This window comes from Mirounga leonina, unplaced genomic scaffold (genome assembly GCF_011800145.1).
Source record: "Mirounga leonina isolate KUSES-001 unplaced genomic scaffold, KU_Mleo_1.0 Mir_174, whole genome shotgun sequence".
Lineage (NCBI taxonomy): Eukaryota > Metazoa > Chordata > Mammalia > Carnivora > Phocidae > Mirounga > Mirounga leonina.
Genome location: NW_023270451.1, coordinates 61,393,082 through 61,412,523, shown reverse-complemented (window position 1 = coordinate 61,412,523; position 19,442 = coordinate 61,393,082). Strand labels below are relative to the sequence as shown.

Sequence of the window (19,442 nt, the reverse complement as noted above, 5' to 3'; positions counted from 1 at the left end):
GCGCCTGGGTGGCTCAGTCGGTTAAGCGTCTGCCTTCGGCTCAGGTCATGATCCCAGGGTCCTGGGATCGAGTCCCGCATCGGGCTCCCGGCTCAGCTGGGAGCCTGCTTCTCCCTCTCCCTCTGCCTGCCTCTCCCCCTGCTGTGCTCTCTCTCTCTCTGTCAAATAAATAAATAAAATCTTAAAAAACAAAACAAAACAAAAACCACAATCTTAGAATGCTGTCCCATTTACACAACAATTTGAGAATAACTATCTTCCCCTGTCTCCAACTTGTGTGATTCTGGATGATCCCTGGACTGTGGGTTTGGGTAGGGTGGGATATCATATTCCATGGACCTCAAAGACTTTTAGGAACACATTTTGAGAACCGTTTATGCATTCCATTAGGCTGCTTGAATGCTCGTAAAGCAAGTTGATGAAGAACCAAGTAATTTGGTCTCCGCTTGAGGCAGGAAGAGTCATAGATACCTGTGATGAAAGGCTACGTTATGAGGCTGGAAAGAACCTTATGATGCAAAGGTGACATGGGGGACTGAAACCATAATAATGACAAAGATGATGATGTTAAAGTAGTTTATATAAATAGTTTTATATGAATTAATCAATTTTGTCTCCTTCACAATTCTAATGAGATAGATAATGTTATTCCCATAATATAGATGAGGAAATGAGGCACAGATTGGCTGATTTGCCTGAGTTAGCTAGTGAATGGAGAATATGCTATTCAAACTGTGGCAGTCCAGTACAATATATTTTTAACAGCTTCACTATTTTACTTTACAGTTGCTGCCTTTTCCTAAGTGCTTATAAATGTTTCTTACATTATATAAAACATTTTCCCTATGATCTTTCATTTCTTCAACCTGACAACAATCACCTAAGGTAGATAATTATAAATGAGGTTCAGAGAGGTTCAGTAATTTGTCCAAAGTCACTCAGCAATAATGTGTGGAGCTTTGATTCAAACCTCAATGTTTCTGACTGCCAAACCCATTTTCACTGGGCTTTTACTGTCTCTAGTAGATGCTTCTCAACCTTTGAAGCCCAGCGCATTTCCCTAGTCATAAATTTTTTTTTATAACCAGCCCTAGCTATCACACTACACACAACTTGATAGTATGAACTATTCACCTTGCCTGTAGCTTTCATATATGTTTATCAAATCGAATAATGGACAGGACATTAGAACAGTGCGAGTAAGCAGCCAGCATCTCAGAGGGAAGATTGGAGCCAGGAAGGCATGAACAGAGTGATATTTTCAATGAGGAGACTGACCCACTAAACTGTAATTATACTGGCATCAAAGCAGATCTTCATTTTGGTACAAGAAATAAACTGCCATCCTCACCACCTTATCTTTGGATGTTATTTGAACACCAGGGTTGATTTCAAGCAGGTTTATTGTTTGAATTTATATTGAAATTGTTAAAACCCCATATGAAAATGATCATCTTTAAAAGAAATAAAATAAAATAAAAAAGGATAAGCCTGACTCTTAGATAGGGTTCCCCTTCAAGGGGAATGATTTCTTTTTTTTTCCCCCCAAAGTTTAATGTAAATTCTAGTTAGTTAACATATAGTGTAATATTGGTGTCAGGAGTAGAATTTAGTGATTCATTACTTATCTATAACACCCAGTTCTCATCATAACAAGTGCTGTCCTTAATCCCTACCATCCATTTAGCCCATCCCGCAGCCGCCTCCCTGCATCTACCCTTAGTTTTTTCTCTATCCTTAAGGGGAAATGGTTTCTTAAAGGAGCGGAGGGACATAAATGCAAAATATGACAGGATGTTAGATCTTTGGCAAATATTTGCAAGGCAACTCTCACGTTTTCTTCCTTTGTGCCCTTTAGCTTATTATCCTAATTAATATTTAAAGAAGTCCAATGCATTCAATCCAACTCATTCATTTTCCTGTAATAGAAGTCTTGTTTCACTTTTAAGACCTGTAAATGAGACTAGCAGGAAGAAGCTTTTTTTTTTTTTTTTTAACACAACCAGTATCTCAAACAAAACAAAACAAAACAAAAAGACAACCAGTATCTCTGAGAGTTGCCATATCTTTTGAATGATTACCAAAAAAAAGAGCTGGCCTTTGGGCTATGGCACTGCTCAAGTAAAAGTGAGAACACCATTATTCATTGGATTGATCAAGAAAAAGTGGGAGACTCTCAAAACAGGTCTTTATAACCAACCTGCCCTCCCCTCACACCACTCCCCAAAAATACCAAAACTGGGCGGGCTAAGAGGCCACCCATAGGAAAACATTTCTGGTGAACTTTGGTCATGAACTTTGACCCTTCTATTGAATTATAGAGGCAAGTTGTGAAAATACCTTAATTTAAGGTTCCCGTATAAGGTATCCATATTGGATGCAGGACATCCAATTAAATTTGGAATTCAGATAAGCAACAAATAATATTTTAGTAGAAGCGTGTTCCATGCACTATTTGGGATATACATCTATAAAACGTTATATATCGTGTATCTGAAACTCAGATTTAAATGGGCATCCAGGAATTCTGTTTACTAAATCTAGCAACCCTACTGTAACTAGATTTGTTCTTAATAAATGTGAAATTGTCATAGAACAGAAACTTTTATGTATTTGTAAGAATATATTTTTTATATTTATAAGAGTAATTAAATCCTAATTATATTAGGAAAACAAGCCAAAAATGACTAGGAAAATAAACTTGAATATGCCATGACTTTCAAAGTGATTTTAGTAGCAGAAATTCCTTCTCTTTTTAAAAGAGAAACTGAAGCTAAATGGAAATTGGTTTTAAACCTTAGTTGGGTACTACTCTCAAGGCTTTTAGCTGTAGACTAAATGAAATTCATTTGTTACTGCAGTCCTACCTTGCTATTAACATAGGCATTAGGAAAGCGGTGCCGGCTCAGGGGAATGTAAACAGATTGAGCAGACATGTTTACAATATCGACAACAGCTGAATGTCACCATCAGGAGATCATCACTTGTCAGAGTGTGATGCTAATCTACATTCTACCTCCAGCAAACCACAGTTAGTCAAGTGCTGGTCAGGACTTACCTTGGAAGCACCTCATACATTTAAGACCAAGGACCTTGTGTGTCAAAGGGAAGGTGGTTTTTTTTTTTTTTTTTTTTCAGTTTTATTATTCCGGAACATTTACATATGGCTAATGATTATATGGAAGCACTTGTAAAGCATTCTTAAAATATACTGTGATTGAATCAGATTTGAAATGATCTAATCTTAATGGAAATCGGGTAAATTTTTAATGGCCATGAGGAAATTAACTATCCTCGGTTCTTTTGTTGGTTGAAATCATCATGTAAAACCGGAATATCTTGAAATAGTAATTTCCTGCAGGCTCTCTGTTTAAGGCCTTCTTTCAAGTGGTTATATATTTTATAATTATATAGCTAGTCATAACCAATTAAGTTAAAATTAAACTATTAAGTTAAATATCTTTATTATTTTCTGTTTATGATGTTGGCTGATAGCCTAGCAACTATGTTTCTCAACCAAGGTCCATCAAATTATTGACATATTCAGCATCTGCTCGGTGTTTTGCCCTGTTGTCTCAGAAAATACAGCAGCTTGATATGGTTAGACTTATTTTACAGATGAGGGAAGGAAGGATGCCCAAAGATATACAGCCGCTAGTTGCCATCATTAGCATTCAAAAACAGTCCTTGCTCAGAGCCCATGAGTGTTTCACACCAAGCTACTGTTACAATACGTTTAATTAATAATCAGCATTATTTCTGTAAGACTTAAATATAAGAGTAATTAATTTTTTAATTTATAAGTCCAAGGCATTCAGTAGTCAATTAATCTTTAAAAATATCATATTTTAATGTCCTTATCATGAAAGGAACTCTAAAAATTCTGCCATAGTTCCTCTTCTTTTGTCAAAGAATCCAACCGTTTCTCCTTTCCTTTCTCCCCTTCTTCGCTCCTCATCCCTGTTTCTTTCCTTTTTCTCTCCTTAACCAGATATCGTGTACCCAGTCTGTGGTTGACACTGGAGATGCAAAGGTGAAAGGGGAGAATACAAAAAAAAAAAAAAAAAAGCGAAATACAGTATTAAAGTTATGAATAAATAAGTGTGGGAACACAGATTAAGGAGCGATTGGAGACTTCTGGCGGGTTTCGAAGGAAGGTCTTTATTTGAGCTACTTTGAAAAGATATTGAAAATGTGTCAGAGGTTTCTGGCGGAGAAGGGGAGGCAAGGGGCTTTAGAACAACATGAAGAGTGTGCAACGACACAGAGAAGTAAAGGAATATGGCAAGTTTAGGCAAAGCTTAGAAATTCCGGGGGTTACGGTGTCAGTGCACAGCGAGAAGCACATGAAGGAGTCCACTTGTGAAGATCTTTGTAGGAGAGTGTCTGATGTTGTCCCTTGGGCTATGAAGAGCCAATGGGTTTTTCTAGCATTTAGGGCTGGAGATCTGGAGAAGCCCTGTTAGTGGTTACACAGTAGTCTTCAAAGCCGTGGCTGGGGTCTGAACTACGACTTTGGGGACTGGAGGGAAGGTGGCTGAATCCAGTAGACCTTGCTGAAATAGAATTATGGATACATTTAGTTGCACGTGATCGTAATATTTGTATTACTTGACATCAGGAAATGAGGTATTATTCTACGTTTATGCACTTTTCATATGATCGAAACACATCTCTTCAACACATGCAGATTATTGTGACATTTCAACTAGAATTCTTTAAAAGCTACCGTTTTCAAAGTTAGTTGTTAAACTCGCAAAAGGTTTCAGGCAGAGGACACTGAAGATGATGCATGCATTTCTGGATCCAGAGGCTCGGTTTTCACAACTTGCTTTTGTATGTACAAAAGCCCAGGACAGAGTTCCGTGACCTCCTGTTTCCTCAGTCATGTTGGTTTGACTGACTCTAATTACGCCTCAGAAAAGCACATAAGCAGATGTCTTTAGAAGTCAATGTGTCTGAGATGGGGACCCTGGACAACTGGGTGATATTCAGGCCCTTAGCGTTGGGTCTTTGTGACAGGATTTTGAGTGCTTGTTGGACTCTGCTTACTTTGGGGTTTGAAGTGTGAATAGTTCAAGCGTTTATATTTCTGACCTGTGCATAATTTAGGTGTACTCTGTCGTGGTAAACATTTTAAGCTTTGTTATCTGTTGTTTCTTAATATATACAGTTGAGATAGCTTTGGTTCAATATAAGCCATGTACATGTATATGCGTTAATTTGGTGAACGTCTTTGGTCTGCACAGAGTTTAAAGCAGGTGTCTGTATGTCAACACAAGCTACTGAGAGGTCTGTCCTAGCTGTGAGTGCTGGTGACTGGCGCAGCAAACCGGACCTCGGAGGCAAATTCAGCGTTGTGCGGTAGTTTTGCTTTGTCATCTGCTTCCACGTTGTCAGTCGGTTGACTTCCTTTAGCAAATGTAAAACAGGAGACATTCATTTAAAATCCTATAGCTGTCTAGATGACTCGGGAAACAGTTCTCTAAATGTTAACGGAGATAAGAGGGCAAGTGAATACAGGTAAAAGGTGAGAGAAGTGTCGTTTCAGCCAATGAGGAAAGTAGCTTTCAGATAAACTTCTTAGAAAAATGTTTAGTATTTACTTTATGTGCATCGGCTCATGAAGCCGATGATGAAATAATAGCTTATGAATTAAAGTTAAGGGTTTTTTCATGAAATTTCATAAATTTAAAACACTTTTTCAGGATTGTGATCTATATGCTTTTCCCTTTTATCAGATAAAATATCCCTTATAACCAGACAACGGGCTCAGATTAAAATGAATCTTCTCAGCTCACATGACAGAAACACCAATTTAAATTTTATTTGAAATGTATAAACATTGTTGTTGTATCACTTAGTATTTGTTGAGCAATATATTTGAGTTATTCTAAAATAAGTGATTATCCAAGAATTTTCTTCAGAGGGGGTGAATTGGGAGGCAGAGATAGACATTGGCTTACAGAAGGGTCCCTGCGGGGGGAGAAGGTACTGGAAGCACTGAAAGGCTGGTGGAGAGAGCAATTGTGATAAGACTTGGAAGCTCCTGATGTGTTTGGAGAAGGGCATTTGTCAGTCATATGGTAAACATGTACCAGATATGCGGGGCAGAGAGTTGGCTATGTAAGCATTAGCCAAATTATAGAGTCTTGAATGTCATGCATACCTCCTCTGGAGCTGGAAGTTCTGTGAGCCTAAGAATCATGTGATCTATCTTTTCCTACTTAATGCTGGTAGCAGTGTCTGTTCTTGCTTGTTTCTGAGCCTTCTGCTCATTTACCTGGGAGAAAACAGCTACCTGGTTTAGCCACTCTGGGCTAAAGGAGCTTCACATTTAGAGAACCTTTTTGTTTGTTTGTTTTAAAGGTTTTATTTATTTATTTATTTAGAGAGCACACACACAGCGGGGTGGGGGACAGAGGGAGAGAGAATCTCAAGCTGGACCCTGTGCTGAGCTCAGAGCCCAACATGGGGCTCCATCTCAGGACTCTGAGATCACGACCAGAGCTGAAATCAAGAGTCAGATTCTTAACCGACTGAGCCACCCAGGCACCCCTTAGAAAACCTTTTTTTAATGATGGGAGAGAGAATGGAAGACATACTTTATTCTAACAGGGTGCCTTTACTGATGAAGAAATAAAGGCACTCAGGTGGGGAAGTCTATCTTATGTCTTAGAATTTTTTTTCAGATATATATTATAAAACAATTTCTGTTCATCTGGATGTGTTTAGTTCAGGGGTCATAGCAAAAATATGGTCATCGAGCTAAAGTAGGCACCAGGAAACTGGGTGCTGGGCTAAGGTGCCCTTGGGGAGACAAGCCAGGTTCAAGGACTCTTGGGGAAGGGTTAGAACAGTAGTTCTTTGGAGTGCCGCAGCAATTTTCCAGCTTTGGGGGGAAAAAAAGTTCCATAAACAACTGACTGGTATCAGAGGATTGTTGTAGAACTGCTTAACTTGTTCGAGAACAAACTTCTCAGGCGTGTGAAGCATTTACCCGCAGATAATGGATACACTCCCTTCAAATAATCGTTGGTCTGTTTATAAAAGCAGGTCTTAGAAGATCTCTACTTTTCAACACTGGTATAGCTCAAATATTTGTTGCAACAAGGGTGCATTTCTTTAAAATCGTTCTGTAATTTATGCTATTTAATTCAAATTAGTCCTTCTATCAGTTGGACTGAGTTATTGATGTTTGAACAACTTTTGTGAGAGTTTAAAGATTTTATCATTACTCACACATGGTTTTCTTTCCCTGAACATTAAACATGACTGTGAATTGAGTTATGTTCATATACTTTCTTCTTTTAAGGAAAAAAATATATTTTTGGCTCAGGAAGAAAGTGTTTTTACTTGAATAGATTTATCAAAACAAGAAAAAAAAAAACACACACCTCTGTACTTGTAATAAATATTTGTATACGTGGATTTGTACAATTTAAAGGGAACCCTTTATTTTAATACTCTTTTTAACAATTAGGGTTTGTGGTTATTCTGGAGAATATAGAAAAATAAGTTAAAGTGCCTATCTTGTCTGAAAAAAGGTCAAATAATTAAAAGACTGTGATTTAGAAGAAGATACTTTCACAGACATCGTTACAGATAGGTTCAAAAGTTACTGGCTGACATTAAAGTATAATCTCTCTTTCCGCCCAATAAAACATCAGTCTTTTAAAATTTCCAATTTCCTAACCTGTTGTCTTATAAAAAATGTTGTCATAAAGGTGCCTGCAATAACGAACTCCTGCCCCTCTTGTTTTGGGGAGGGATCTGGCCACATTTGGTTGGGTCTGAGTGAGAAGCACAATCTGGATAAGAATTGAGTCTGGTGTTCTTTTGGCTATTGTTGCTTAGGATTTTGCTAAGGCTTCTTCCTGTTTGCACTTCCCTGCCCAGGGTCTGGTGATGGGAAGCCCTGTCTCAAATTCTGAGGAACGGCCCCAGAATATGTAAAGAGAGCCCTAACTTCAGAGACCAGTAACACCCTGTAAATCTTTGGAGCTAAGGTTGAGCATGCGGGCTGGAGCTGACCTAGCTTACAAAGCAACAGAAGCTGTATATGTGGTAACCTGTCTTATCATACTACTTGACTGCCTCAATTAATGCTTTACCTCCCATGATACAGATTGTTGACTCTGGGAACTCGAAGCCCTTGGCTAAGTCCCTCAGATTCTGGTGTAACACATTTCTCAAATAGTTTGAAGAGTGCATGAAGCAAATACGTACAAATTTGAGCTTCAGCAACATCTTTGATAAAGAAATTAGCTCAGCAATTACCGGTGTAAATGAAATTGAAAGGGAGCGTAAATTAAGAGAAGTTATTAGAAATACTCTTCTATATTTATTCAATCAGAAGCATGAACAAAGGACCATAGCATGCCTGTATTTTTGTACCTTACCTTGAATTTCTGCATGGGCTCAGCAGTTACAAGACTGTGTTTCTTCAAAAATTGGTTTATAGTTCCCGCTTTTTCCTAAATTAGACTGACCTCATTCCATTTATGATTCTGAAAAGAAAGGATATTTAATGTTGCCTTTTCTTTGAAGAATTTGTAGAAAGACATAGGACACGGTGAATAATTAATTGGCCGTCGGAAAGTACCAAGCCTATGACATCGTTTGGAGACCAGGCTTAAACAGAGGCTTTGTGTGGGTATATATTTTAAGCAGCAAGTACTCTTGGACTGTTAGTAGTTTAGTTCCCGTGGATTCTTAACAGAATGTCAGCTGTTCCATTATCTTGTACAAATATTTGGCACTGGAATTCTCTTATTTACTAACTATAAGTAATATAATATTTTTAAACCTCCAATCACCAGGAAAGGAAAAATAAACAACTGACATAGAGATACTTAGCACTGAAAGCTTGCAGAGTTTAGTATTTGACAGGGTAGAGACTGGAGTTTATCATTTATCATTTCATGAATGCAGGCTTTTAATCAAACTTTTTGTTTATTAAAAGTGCTGAGTATGTGGCATGTAGATAGGAGTCAAAAGGCACCATGTTTTAAAAATATTAAATTGTCCATTCAAGTACGTTATACTTTGAAATCGCTTTTATTTGGAGGGAGGTGAATCTCAGGTGGTACTAATTTTCCAAGATAAGCAAATCTGACTTTTTTGGTTTCAAATTATTTTGAATGTTGCTTACGATAAAACGACCTGAGTTTCTAGTTATAAATTAAGAAAGTAGCAGGTTAAAATAACTTCCACAGTGTTTATAATTTTTACTTTACTGTCAGTGAAATATATTCTTACTGAAAGTGTTCTGTGATACTTGGTTGATTATCTGCTTGCTTGCACAGAGAAACTTAGGTAAAGGTGTTCAAGGAAAACATTATAATTTTGTTTTAATGTAAAAATTAATTTCCAGTTGGCATTTACATAGAAAAGCAGTTTGGAAAATAAGTGCCTGGTCTATTTGTGGTAGGTTGGATATAGGTTTTTTTGCTTCCTCTCTCTATAAAGCTGGATAGACTGAAGATAGAAGTTTTGTATTAATAGGATGTTTTCTATAAAAATGCTCTTAGTAATAAAAAATATTTTTCCTATATTTCTCAACTGCTTATAAAATTTAATACTCTTCAACACTCAATACATTGGTTGGCTTTGTTAGGACAGATTGCTTTTATGTTTTTATTAGACTGATAAAAGTTAGAAATGAAAATTTAAAAATTAATCTATTTTTCCAAAAGTGAAAATTATTTGATATTTTATACAAAACAAATATTACTTTCTTAGAAATTTTATTATTATTGGTTATTAACAGTAAAGAATTAAAGGTGTAAAAAGAAAATAAATCACTTTCCCTTAGTAGAGCTTTTATGAGAGTTCCATTTAATGAACAGTTAAGCACTCATTGGCTACATGGCACTAGACTTCATTATAAAACTGTAAAATGTGAATAAGAAGAAAAACTAATTTTACACTGAGAAGAAGCTGATCTGACTGACTTAATATACGTTCAAAACATAAAAAGAAAAGATGCAATTTTTGATATAACTTGTCAAGGATTTTACATAGCAATTAAAACAGCATTTGTGTCTTTAACTAGCCATCATAGGTGGAAAGAAAAAGGACATTTTTTTGCCATCCTTAAAATTTTGATATTATTGGCAGTCTTTTTTTTTTTTTTTCCAACTAGGAAAGATCAAAGATGGGAACATAAGGTTCTAAGTCATTCCCCATTAGTTCAAAGGTAAGAAAGGTAAGAAGTTGGGGGTCTAGAGATGGTGGCTCATGAGGTATTGCGAACACCACCACCATCATCCCTCGTAGAACACGTGCTATGTGCCGGCCACTGTTGTGTGTTTTACATGTATTGACTCATTAAATTCTGCCAACCAGACTATGGGGTTGGCACTGTTGTTATCCCCATTTTGCAGATGAGGACACTGGAATACAGAAAAGTTAAGTGGTTTGCCCAAACAATCAAGGGGTAAAGCTGGGATCTGAATCTAGGATGCTTGACTTCAGAACCTGTGCTCTGAAAGACTTAGTGGTCTGTTGCCTCTCAGTTGTGGATGAATATGCCTAGAGCTCCGTTTTCTCATTCTAAGAAATAGAGATAATGATGTTTCTGTAATATTTTTTTAAGGAGTGAATTATATAGTGCATGTAAATCTCTGGCACAATGAATTATTTGTGCATACATGTATGTGTGTGTGTATGCACTCATATACACATATTTGCATATTTAGTTATATAAGTATACTTGATTTTTTACATATTTTTAATACACTTTTATATACTTTCAATGTTATATACTCACAATACTTGAATATACAAACATATATATCTCTCCAGAAAGTGAACTAAATCCAGGCCTCCGTCATTGGAATTGTCCATAACATAGAGTTCTAAGCTTCATAATTTTGTGACTGAAATCAACTGTCATGGAAAATAATCCAACTCACCAACTGATTTAAGCAGACCGGATGTGTGATTTTAATGAGCAATATTGCAGGAGAGATCCAAATTGTCAAACAGGGTCTAGTGAAAGAGACCTCAGGGTTGGGTCTATAAATCACCTCCAAGTGTACACTTTTTGTATTTTGTTATAGCACTCCGTATTTTGAGCAACTGACAGTACATTTAGCAAAAACATGACAGCACCTGAGCATAAATTTCCAGTTGCCACCCACCCCCTTTAGTTCCAGTAACCATGAAGTGTAATTGGGCCACTTAGAATTTTCAGCCTTTTGAATAACGTTTTCTGTGTAGAACATAGATAATCCTTCTGCCTCCAACCTTCTTCTCTTTGGTGTCAAGGCTTCAGGGGGACTATTGTTTGTTCTAATTTTGCTTTTACTTTTACCACAGTGCTTCATAATTTACAGTTAATTCTCAAAGCCTTCATATGAGAAATAGGAGTCTCCCACCCTCCCATTTTCCACTCTAAGAGGCAGCCATTTTCAATTTTGTTTTAGCAGATTCCCTGAGAATTTACTTCCCCATCTCTAAATCTCATATTTATGTAACTCTTTTCATTCTTTTAGTGTTTAGCTTTAAGGACTATCCATTGACTTCTTATGATGAAGAACTTATTAAGATGGAGATCTGACACCCTTTCCTGCCCCCATGTCCCAACCTCTCATGCACACTTCCGATCATAACTCAACACCGATATGTCATAACTCTGGATAGATCAGTCTTTAAGATTATAACTATGTAAATGCTATTCGCAGTTGGGCCAGGGAAAGTACTGGGTTTAATTTTTCTTTCTAGAATAATACTTTGTTTTTCTTAGAATTAGTAACTCTATTTTCTATGTATTTCTGTCTAATTCAACTCTTAAACTCACTCTGGTGTAACTGTTCTCTTTATATATTCAAATATTTGGGGGCATCCTATCAATTTTTTTTTTTTTTAAGAAATCTGTCTCAGAACATTCTAGACCTACTCCAGTCTAGGCCCACTGAAACCCTTGCCATCATGGGCTATCCCTTTACTACCATTCTGGGATTTCCTTTGCCTCTCTCTTGTTTTAGAAATCATTTTTGTTTTCTGGATTCCAAGTCATTGTCCTTTTCTGTTCAATCTCACCTTTTAGGGAGCACATCTTCCAGTAATTTCTTGAAGAAGCATACAGAGGAGATAAAATTTAAAAGCCTCTATGGCTAAAAATGGCTTTATTTGCTTTTTCATGATAATTTTAACTATGGAATTACAGGTTAGAAATCATTTTTTTCCCTCAGAATGTTGAAGACATTTCTCCATTGCCCTTTAGCTTCTGCTATTCTACTAGAAATCCAATGCTTATTTTGGTTTGATTGGAGTTTTGAACCTTTGTGGAAAAGGTATGTAAATTTGAACTTCAATTCTCTTTTCCAGTACTGTACTTTATCCTCCACTGTAGCTAGTGTCCCCAGTCTTGAAACTGTTTTACTGTCTCCACAGAATATACCCCCAACTTCTATATTGCTGGGTCTGGATAGTCACCCAGCTACCTAGTGTGGGGAAAGGGACTTGGGGTCTAACTTCTTCCTAAACAGGTTTGCAACGAGTCATTCTATTTTTAGCCCTACCTTCACCCACGTCCAGTGGTATCCTAGCTGCCAGTACCTGAGCATTTGGAGGATTCAGTTGTTTTCAACTTTCCTCACTACTGGTTAGGGCTTCAGCTTTTGGGGGACTGCTGAGAAATTTGCACATTCCAAACTATACTTGCTGTTGTCTCCTTTTCCTTTGCCCCCGGGCTTATGCCTTTAAAAAAAAAATCCCTTTATTTTTATGTTAGGGAAATTTCAGGAGGGTGAAGGGATAGGGGCATATGTTTATTAATCTGCTTTCTTTAGGAGGAAATCCTGGGGTGGGCGGTATCAGGGAACCAAATCATTTTTATAAATAAATGTTTATTTAAGGAAGGACCTCCTTGAGATTTTACTATTTTGTCTGTATACATACAATGAGACAAAATAACCTTTAATAGTGAGGAATAAATCCCCTCTGTTTCTACTGGGGATGCATTTACTTACAAGTCACCAAGGGCTTAAATAGGAAGGTGGGATTTCATGTCCTTCTCTTCCTCCTCAAATACTTCCAGTGGACCAAGGGAGTGGTTAACCTAAGCCATTCTTACCATTTTGTGGCCAATCTTAGTTTAAAATAACAAATTGATTTCAATCCTTTTTAAAAAGAAGTTGGGTTCCCCACCCACCACTTCCTGCTTTTAGCTTCCTAATAAAGATGTTTGGAAAAATACCAGCTATATTCTCACAGCATAGGGATTTTGTAAAGATTTTATCAAATAGCTTGTGGGATTAAATGTCCTTTAGTGGGAGTGCCACTGATCCTGATCCAAGGAGATGAACAGTGTTACTCACCATCATCCTCTGACTACAGTATACCTATTCAAGAAATAGGCCTCGAGTACCTGCTCAGTGCCAGTCAGCATGTTAAGTATTTAAGCCAAAACGGTACCCTTTGTCTTCATTGAGTTCATATTCTCTAATAGATGCTGTGATATGGTTAGTAATAGCTACTATTTAGGGAGTGCTTACTACATACACAACAGCACTCTACCTAATTGAATCCTTCACACAACACCGCGAGGTAATTCTTAACATTCTCATTTTACAAATCAGGAAACTGAGGCTTAGTGGTTTGCCTGAGTTCATCCAACTGGTATGTATAGGAGCCAGAATCTGAAGCCAAGTCTATTTTATTTCAGAGCCCATGTTCTTCTCATCTGTCTAGTTTAAAAAGAGTCAACACAGCAATTTCACATACAACGTTTTATGCGCTCTTTTATCCGACCCAGTGAGGGCTCTCATTTTTTTTTTTTTTAAGACTGTATTTATTTATTTAAGAGCAAAAGCCTGTGCCAGTGCATGAGCAGAGAGGAGGGGCAGGAGCAGGCTCCCCGCCGAGCAGGGAGCCCCATTGTGTGGGAGGGATTATGGGGGGGGACTGGATCCCAGGACCCTGGGATCATAACTGGAGCTGCAGGCAGCTGCTTAACCCACTGAGCCACTAGGTGCCTCCAGAGGGCTCTCATTTTTTTTTTTTTATATTGGTTTTTGATGTGGTGATCCACGATCCATTGTTTTTGTATAACACCCAGTGCTCCGTGCAGTACGTGCCCTCCTTAATGCCCATCACTGGGCTAACCAATCCCCCCTCCCCCCTCAAAAAACCCTGTTTGTTTCTCAGAGTCCATAGTCTCTCATGGTTCATCTCTCCCTCCAACTCCCCCCCCCCCCATTTTTCCCTTCCTTCTCCTAGTGTCCTCCATGCTATTCCTTATGTTCCACAAATAAGTGAAACCATATGATGATTGACTTTCTCTGCTTGACTTATTCCACTTAGCATAATCTCCTCCAGTCCCATCCATGTTGATGTAAAAGTTGGGGGTATTCATCCTTTCTGATGGCTGAGTAATATTCCATTGTATGTATGGACCACATCTTCTTTAAAGGATCCTGTTTTAATCTATACTAGCTGATCTAACTGTATACTTACAACTGAATTATACCCCAATAAAGCTATTTATAAATGTAGACTAGAGCATTTGTTAAATACCATAAATAATAGAAACACATGTACATGTATCTATGAAAGGAGTGGTATATACAAAATATATGAGTTGGCTAGAAATAACATAGAGTACCTCTGCCTTTGCATGTAAGAGACATAAGAATATGGTAAGCCCAGAGCCACATACTCTTTTTGGTGGTACCCTACAGAGGGCTCTCATTTTTTAACTGAAGGTAATGATTCTCAGCTTGAGAGGTTCGGTGGAAAAAAAAAAATCACTAATTAATTGCATCATTTGTGGGGGGGGGGGTGTGTCCTGTTGTCTGCTTGCCTTATTTGATGCTTAAAGATAAAACTTACTCGTAGAACACAAATTTTAGTTAATTACAGTAGAGGAACTTAGCTATTTTAAGGAACTCTGTATTGAATAATTTTTAAAGCAAATAAAATAGTTTGTCATGCAAATGATCGCATTCTAATTTCCTTGCATAACCAGTTTCTCATTCTACATTTGTTTGAAATGTTTAGTTCTTAGTAGCTGAGGGAAGATGGGGGAGTCTGTACATTGCTCCTTTTCTTTAGCTTTGTTAAATTGTCCCGAATGTTTAAAGGTACCCTGGATTATCATAGAATAATCCACAAGGAAGGCAAGAGTAAAACAGAGAGGCAATATTTAAAATTTCTTTAAATGTGTAAGTAGAAGTCAAAGGGAGTCAAATGTGAGCAGGAAACTCAGCTCAAATTAGAGAATCACAAGGAAATCTTTTTCATTGGTAAACTGATCGTTATTTCCACCAAACATTTATTGACGACTTGCTGCGTGACAGGTGCTGCTTGAGATAGGTACTTACTGGGGATAAAATAATGTTCAAGAACAAGATGCCTCCCAGCCAGAACCGACGGTCGGGTGTTTAAGCGAGTTCTGTGACCTGTGTGTGAGACAGCCAACTGGTTTAAAAGCCACAGCCTCTGAGGCCTGGTGCTCAGCAGACAGGGGAGCCCTGCTCTACATGGAGGCAGGGAGAAAAGTAAAGTGGTAAAGAACGAGAGAGGAAACGCTGGAAAATGATGATGAGGAAGAAACTGCGTCACTCTAGGGAACGCGGGCTCTCTGTAGGAGAAGAGAGGACAAGTCAATATTGGATTGTACGTCACAGAATGGTTGCGGACAGCATTTGTATACGTTTTACACATTTAAAACTAAAAAAATTTTTCAAACCACTTTCCCATGTATCCTATCAGCCTTGATGGTAATAGCGAGGAAGGCTTTATGTTTATCTTCAGTACACAGACAGGCAAACTGAAGCCAGGCCAGCTTAATGATTTGCCCGAGGTCACAGCGTGTGTTCAGAGCTGGGTTTGAACTTCAGTCTTTCGACTGCAAATTCTGAGCTCTTCTCACCATTCAGGCAGGACAGCACCCAAGGAGATGAGAGGGGCAGACTGGTCTGCAAACTAGGTTGGCGCAGACCATCTCAGCCGGGAGTGTGCACGGGGAAGGGAGAAGCGTGGGAGACACAGGCTGACACCATCAGGGGAGATATATACGTGGTCCCAATATTGTCGAGGACGACGGGTGGCTTCGCAGTGAAACATGATATGCGTGTGCACTTCATACCATAGCAGAGGTCAGCGGGAGCTGTTGCTTTATTCTTTGCTCGCTTTGGTCTGTTCAAACTATGGATTAACAGATGCCTCACTCAGATCCAGCCCTTAAACGAAACAGTGGCAGAGTGATTCTCTGGGCTATAGTCAATATGAAGATGACCACGGAGGCCTCGGAGCTCACTGGAAAAGAAAAAGTAGGGATGAATGAGGTTGATCTCGGTATGTCGTGTTAACAATGGATCTGGCATTTTCCTTGGAATTAGAAGACTGGATGTGTAAGGCCAACACAATGACAACAAAGCAAGGGCAGCTGACCACAAAGCTGTAGCATCGTTTGCAAAAAAATATATACATATTCATACTCATATATTTATGATTTGAATTAAATTTGAGATTTAATTTGGTCCAAGGAAGTCTTATAATGTGGTTAAAACTTTTATTTTCCGTCTGAAGGTCAAATGAATCTGTGCTCCTAAGTAGAATAAAGACAGAAGAACTGTTTTATATGGAAGAACTTGCATCAAATGACATCATTGGAAATCTGAACGATAAAATCGTTTTAGAGTTTTCCCAGAGTTAAAGGAGTGTCCAGCTTACATGGACACCCTCCTTCCCATGATGGGTAATTTCAGTTTTGAGTTTTTGGTTTTTTTGACTTTTTTTTTTTAAGATTATTTATTTGAGAGAGAGAGAGCATGCGTGAGTGCAGAAGGGGAGGGGCAGAGGGAGAGAGAATCTCAAACAGACTCTGCACGGAGCGTGGAGGCTCGATCTCACAATCCTGAGATCACGACCTGAGCGAAAACCAAGGGTTGGATAGGATGCTCAACCAACTGCACCACCCAAGCACCCCTCAGTTTTGAGTTTTTAATGAGAGATTGTTTTAGTTATATATACTTTATGCATTCCTGGGGATGCTTAAGTTATGGTGTTGCTAACCCACGGCAAAGCTCGCTATAAGAAATCCAAGGTGCTGTCATGCATGTAGTTACTACACAGTTTGGATCCGAAGGCCTGGCAGAGTGACTCGGGTATTGCAAGTATTGCTTATATCTGGGCACTTTGCCCTTGGTTCTGTGCTCAGGGCATTTCTGCTGTTGCAGCACAGACCTCATAAACTGGCCAGTGACTCCAGGAGGCGAGAAACAAGAGAAGTGACTCAAGCGGGACTTACAAGGGTATAAAATCAGTCCAGAAATCTGCATGGTGACCCCCAAGGCACAGTAAAGTTATCTCCTGACCAGCAACAGCGACCATGTCTATGTTTTATTTTAGGGATGTCTTGCCTTTTCAGGGCTGCTTTGGTTTTCATTATAACCAAACATCAATTTTGAAAAAAAAATTAGGTTAGGGATTTGGGAAAACAAAAATATCCCATGGTGTAACTTTTCTCAGAAGTCTTACTGTCTTGTAGGGTCTTATCAAAGGTAGAAAAAAAATGGATCTGGCATACAATTATTTGGTCTCTTTGTAACAGAAGGTGCACATGTGGTATTGTTCATGTCTACAAATCTCTTAAATAAACCACGAAAGAGAGTTTGGAGAAAAACTGACTTGGAGTGCTGGGTTCACAAAATTTCTTCTAATCATTTTAAGGCTAAAATCTTTAAAGTAAGGCAATGAGATTTGAGTAGATTGAAGCTGACCAAGAGTACTGCATATATTGAAAATAAAAGTGCTTATATAATGGGATACACTTAAGAAAATATTACTTTATCTTTTGGACCAATTTTGATTTTCAGACTGCGTTATTATCTAAGAGATTATGCAGCCATGTATATATTATTTATGTCTTTATATGAAAGAAGCAAATTAGAACTAATAGCAGTGATTTATATTTTTAAATCAAAGGGATATAGCCTGGAAGTAGTAGAAAACCAGCTCAATTTTCTAGATCTTTTATTTCCTCCTCCCCTTTTTGGCAAAAATCATGAGCAAAGAAACTGAGTGTTCACGTTTTGACAGCTCACAATCCTATCATCAGTCCATTCCCTGCCCTCCCCCGCCCCATTTCCCTGCTACCATCCTAGTTCAGCAATTTTTATTTAGTTGCCCTGTTCGCATCTGTGCTTTCCTACAGGTTGTTTTTTTACAAAACAGCCAGAATTGTGTTTTTGTAATGTATGTCAGACCGTGTCACGTGCTGCTGAATTTTGATTACACTTAGAATAAAAGCCAAAATCCTTTCTACTGCCCCTGGAGATCTGGCTCTTTATACTTCTCATCTCATCTACTTACCTGTGCCCACCACCCCCTTCTGTGCTCCATTTACCTCGGAGTTCTTAACTAACTGGCTTGACCCAAAAGGTGGCCTTGCACTTGGTATTTTCTCTTCCTGGATTGCTTTTCCACAAATCTTACCAGCATTGCCTTCTCCTTGTCATTAGTGACTCATCTTAAAAATTATCTCCGTAAAGATCACCCAGCCCAAGGCAGCTTCCTGTCTTTTACTAGGGTATCACTCCGCTTTGTTTTCATTTATCTGTTTAAGTAACAAATATTTACTGGGCACCCAGTTTGTAAAAATAAAGTTCCTGCCCTTAAGGGAGATGTCATTCCAGTACAGGGGGTTAGTCAATAATCATCACTACCAGGTACACTCATCCTGACCCAGTGACATAAAAGGAGTGGAAGATCCATGACACCATTATTTCTGCCGGAATTAGTGAAGAGAACTTTCAGGGAGCCCATTCTTTCTCACACTTTTACTGTTTATTTCTGCAAAGATATCTCCACAACTGGAGAGGTGTCGAGGTGCAGTACACGGAACACAGCAGCAAAGCTCTAGCACCCCCCACAAATTTACTATGCACATTCTTGAGCAACTCACATTGTCTACTTTTTGCATTAATCTTGTCATTTGTAAAATGAGATAGTCCTATCCCTTTCACAAGGTCCTTGAGTGAATGAATTATGAAAGTACTTGATAAATAGAGCACTAGTCAAATGGCCTATTTAGGTGAGTATTGAATGTTGTCTGTAGATTTTTCTCAATTTGCGGACACTTTTCTCATCTCCTCCCAAGGGAGCTTCTTAAATATGTGCCTCTGTTTTCTTGTCCATTGGGTAAACAATACTGAATAATATTTAGCTTGTCTTTGATGACCATATTTTATTTTGATTCTATCCTAACAGCATTAATTTTTTGTTCTTCTACAGTACTTTGGAAGTTTGCTTGTCATTTTCTGTGTAGAACTGGCTTGTGGTGTTTGGACATACGAGCAGGAAATTATGGTGAGTTCAAAGTGGGAAGTAGTCACGATCTGGAACAACATCCAGTTCAGCCTTTTGAATCATATACTTTGGAGTTATTTAGGCACATGATTATGGCTTTGAAAGTTGTTTGTTTGTTT

At 38.2% G+C, this 19,442-nt stretch overlaps 1 protein-coding gene across 4 annotated transcripts in view; it reads left to right on the top strand.

Annotated features, from left to right (window-relative positions):
* Positions 1 to 19,442, top strand: part of TSPAN12 (tetraspanin 12) — a 63,507-nt gene that overhangs the window by 17,616 nt on the left and 26,449 nt on the right. For all 4 annotated transcript variants that reach the window (XM_035020990.1, XM_035020989.1, XM_035020991.1 and 1 more), the window contains one exon: positions 19,249 to 19,323. In XM_035020990.1, the coding sequence (XP_034876881.1) occupies positions 19,249 to 19,323 (75 nt within the window). The remainder of the gene's footprint in view (positions 1 to 19,248; positions 19,324 to 19,442) is intronic.